The sequence below is a fragment of the Condylura cristata genome, unplaced genomic scaffold (assembly GCF_000260355.1).
Source record: "Condylura cristata isolate star-nosed mole 26May11 unplaced genomic scaffold, ConCri1.0 scaffold00011, whole genome shotgun sequence".
Classification (NCBI taxonomy): Eukaryota; Metazoa; Chordata; class Mammalia; order Eulipotyphla; family Talpidae; genus Condylura; species Condylura cristata.
In genome coordinates this window covers 21390095-21394539 of record NW_004567112.1, presented here as the reverse complement: position 1 = coordinate 21394539, position 4445 = coordinate 21390095, and the positions used below count along the sequence as shown (strand labels likewise).

Below are 4445 nucleotides of genomic sequence, written 5' to 3'. Positions count from 1 at the left end.
ATTCACTGAAAGGATGTGACTCACAATTCTGCTTTAGAGTAGATGCTCAATACCACTTTCACTAGAAAGTACTACTTTCATATCCAGTCTTTGTTCTATTCTTTTTAATAAAAGGGATTTAAAAGTTTAAGACAATCAGATACAATGCCATGTTTTCTATCAAAATTTTGCCTTAATTACAAGGGTAGCATAATTTTGCTTGAGGCTTAAAACTTTTTTTTTTTTTAAATGAAAAGTGACTTTAATACAGTGAATATACAATACGGAGCACAAAGAATGTAACTTCTAAATCAAACACCTGAAGTTAACCATCCCCTCGTGGGCAAAAGTCAACCCAAAAGGGATTGGCCCAAAGCGAGGCCTGAAAGCCTGCCACAAGACTAAAGCACCTTCTGGCCGGGACCCATGGAAAAGGGTCAGAAATGGCCAGACAAATCTGAGAGGAAATGAGCAAAATCAAAATCAATATAAACACTGCCATAGTCACCTCCCTACAGGTATCTCACCCACATCTGCCTTAACCAGTCCAGGGTCAGGAAACAAGAGGCTTAAAACTTTTAATGCTTCCTGCTCCCCAATTTTTTTATCATAATTTCCAACCAATTCTTCACCTAAGAATACTAGGGCAATACCTTTTAGTAGTTTGCTCTGCAAGTCAGAATCTCTGAGGTGGCCATGCAGGTAGGGCTCAACCATGCACATATGTATTGCCCTCTGTCAGCTGCTACTGCCTTAGGCTGCAAAAGTACATTCGCTGCTCAGTGCCACATAACTCTGTCTTCACTGGTGTGTCTCCCAGGAAAAGAACCAAGGTCCCTTGATTTGAATGCTATGTACAAAGTGTGAATGTTTTTCTTTTTAAAACCCCATACACATACAAAAATAATCACAGGGCAGATCGTGTGTTAATTAACTTTTGCGTGCTGCTGGAATTGACACAACAAAGTTCCCAGTCTGTTTTATAGTTCCTCACCCTGGAAGGAAGGTAAGAACACAAGTGAGTGGTGAAGTCATTAGCTGGCAGACAAGTGGGCTGGGATTCTACATTCATTTTTGAAAACTGAGTGGAAAGAACCGCTTTCCCCAGTAAGAGGGCAAAGAGTGTATGGCCCCAGGGAGGAGCTGGACAAAGTAACAGCTTGCAGTTTTTTGTTTTAAGCAATCAGCTCCTGTCAAGTCCAGAGGGCAGCTTTTTCCAGGTTCACTTGCTAGAGAAAGGAACATTTTCCATTTGATGCTGGGCTCATATCTGTGAGCAAATGTATGATGATTTTGCAAACTTTTAGGCGGGCAAAATATAACCTGAATTGCTGGAAGAAGGGCTCTTTTGATTCTTCCTGTTTAAGAAGCAGCGAACCTAATGTATATAGCTGGTGGTCTGTGAAGTCCCAAGCAGAGCTATGATGTCTTCTTATTGCTTTTCTAAAAGGCCGTCTTTCCTACACAAAGATTAATTCAGTTAGATTCTTTACTATCCTAAATGCTGGCCTCTGGTTTCAAGCAGGTGAGGGTCAATTTAGCCAATATAAGCAGGCTGCTTCAGAACTTCCCATAGGGAAAATTATAATCAGATTCTTATCCTCTTTTCATTTAAATTGTAAGTTGAGAAATCCACATAGTAAAAGACACAGGGTGAGGATGAGTGAGATTGAGCAGATTTGAGAGTCTACTCCTCTGCTGAATGCCACTTTGAAGGGAAAGAATAAGTCGAATGGCAACTTCCAGTCCATTCTGGGTTGGCCCCTTGGAGGCTCTGGTCTCTGGGTAATATCCACAAAGGTCACAACAGTTGTCAAAGATACTTCAGAATCCTGCAGGAAGAAAGTCCATGACAGGTCAGCACTTGGCACCCCTCCAATGTGACTGTTATGATCACTTCTGAAGAAAGACTAAAACCAATTATTCTAAACAAGATATACCATTTCCTCATATTCATCCTAGTTAGTCCTTCCCTATTCTGAGACACAAGGAAATGAATTTTTGGCAAGTCTATGATAAGAGAACTATGGATAGCTACACATACCAAAAGACTGACTTTGGCTTCCTCCATGGAGGATCTCCCCAATCATCAGAGAAGTCAGATGGCAAAAGCTACTGCTACATGCTAAGCAGCTCTGTTACCAGGGCCCAGAGGCTCCAGGTTTGGAACACACTAGTGAAATAGTACTGGCAACTCTGTTCCTTTTTCAACAGTAGGAGGAAATGTGGAAATTCATTAAGAAAGCAAAGAACTTAGTAATGCAGATTTTAAAAAATTAGATTCACAGAATCTCAGGGTTAGAAAGAACTGCATGAAGACCCACCAATTCAAGTCAAATAAAACAGATGCTCCTGGGAGAGGGGGAGCCTTCTTAAATGTACTCAAGTATCATATGTAGCAGACACAGCCTTTGGTAGATGCAGTTTAGCTAAAGTGAATTCCCTTTGTTCTGACCGTGCTTACTAAGAAGCCTTCTGACTATAATTTGGTAGTAAATAACTACCTTTTTGACCCAGAAATGAAGATTTTTCTCCATTCACATTCCTTCACTCTGAGGCCATATTATCTGCCATGGTCTTTGACAACAGTAAATACTAGACTCTGGTACTTTTGCCTGGAATAATCCACTGAGGTTTAAAAAAAAAAAGGGGTATAATACCTAGTATGACAATCTTACATGTCATATTAACTGCTTGGATTCTTTTTTTGAATAGTAATGGTCATGATGGACTTAGCATAAGACTAATGTAACTTCAGAAACTGAAAGAATCATACAATCCAAGGACAGTTAGCTTAGGCTGAAACTGCCAGAGAAGTCTTGATTCCTGCCAGGCAGGGAAAGCTGGGGGAGAATAACCAGACAAAGAAAATGGGAATTATTACTTAAGTAATAAGCATAGGTAGAAAAAGAAGAATATAGGTGGCCCTTCAAACTCAAAATCGGAATGTCTAGAGCTCTGACATAGGCCTGTACTCAGAACTGACCTCTAACATGGCCCTGTACGAACCTGTGCACATATACAGAAAGCTATGGTGATAGCCAATGGCTGGGAAAGCACACGTGACAGAAAGCTGTTTGAATTTTTTTTTCAGATTCACCCAGGATATAGGCTCATCAAGATTTACTACTAGACTTGAGTTTAAGATGGCAATGTAAAGACATGTCTTCTCCCTCTAGATCTCAAAACCGTTTTATTTCAGTTAGAAACAGATACAAAACTTCCATCTTCATTGAAATGGAGATATGTCACATTATGGGAATACAGAAAGCAGAGAGAAAGAAGGCCAAACCTGAAAGTCTTCAGAGATTAAAAACAAGGGGACCTCGCAAGTTCCTTGAAAGACAGTAACAGGAGACAACAGGGAGGCAGGGACAGGAAATGATTATTAGATGACATCACCTAAGGCTGGACAATTTAAACCAGAGAAAATTCTGGGTTTAGGGAAATTGGGCACACAATTAATTATGGAATTAATTATGGACATTACTCTATATAGTGAAATCCCTTCCCTCATCTATCTCCAGTCTAGTTCTTTCCCTCATCTAGCTGACAGACATTCTCCCCATACCCTTCAATCAGGAGTGTCATCTTCTGGAGAAAATGAACAGTTGCAGCAAAAAGACACAAAGATGCTGACATCTGGCAGTTGCACAATTCCAAAAGCAACTTCAGGTAACTGCCTGACAATGAAGGCCACAAGTCATCAAGGCTCACTCGTGATCACAGAGCTTTCAATATGCTGCAAAGCTGACTCTCATTATCAAAAGCTGAGACATAGAGAGAAGCTTCACACATTAAAAACTACCAAATGAACAGAACAATGCAGATAAGATAGAATAAAATATGAAAGGTAGTTAATATCTTAAAAAAGTATAAGAAAAGGATATCATGAAAAAGAAAGAGTAAGAAAGAGCTCTCAGATATTAAAAACATGCTAGCCAAGATGAATTCAATAAAGGTTAAAAACAAACTTCAGGAATTGTTCTAGTAAACAAAAATATAAAAAGTAGATAATATAAAAGAAAAAGAGAATCAATCTAGTGACCTTGTAACAGATTCATGAGAATTCCAAAAAGAACAATGAAAACAGTGGGAAGGAAATGATTATATGTAATAATAATTGAAATTTTTCAGAACTCAGTTTCCAGAATAAAACCCCCCTGTAAATTGTTCAGTGCAATGAATGAAGATAAAACTTACCCAAGGAATAATACTGTGGAAGCTTTAAAGTACTAGGAATAAAAAGATCTTAAAATGGCTTCTGAGGCCCTCCCTGGTGGCGCAGCGGGTTAAAGCACAGCACTAAGAAGCTAAAGCCACTTCTGCATGAGTTTGACCCCCGCCTGCCCCGGAGGTGACCACATGGCATGGCAGACCCTGACCCGCCTGCTGCTCCCCTCAGCAGTGTACTTAGTCGATCTGACTGTTCTGCACCCCACTCTGTCTCTGGTGAAGCCTCTCAC

At 39.9% G+C, this 4445-nt stretch overlaps 1 protein-coding gene across 1 annotated transcript in view; it reads right to left on the bottom strand.

The window, feature by feature from the left end:
* Nucleotides 1-492: 492 nt before the first annotated feature.
* The window catches only part of TCTN3 (tectonic family member 3), a 14014-nt gene continuing 10061 nt past the window's right edge, over nt 493-4445 (bottom strand). Inside the window, exon 14 of the mRNA XM_004681031.2 lies at nt 493-1811. Coding sequence (XP_004681088.1) covers nt 1587-1811 — 225 coding nt within the window. The 3' untranslated portion in view covers nt 493-1586. The remainder of the gene's footprint in view (nt 1812-4445) is intronic.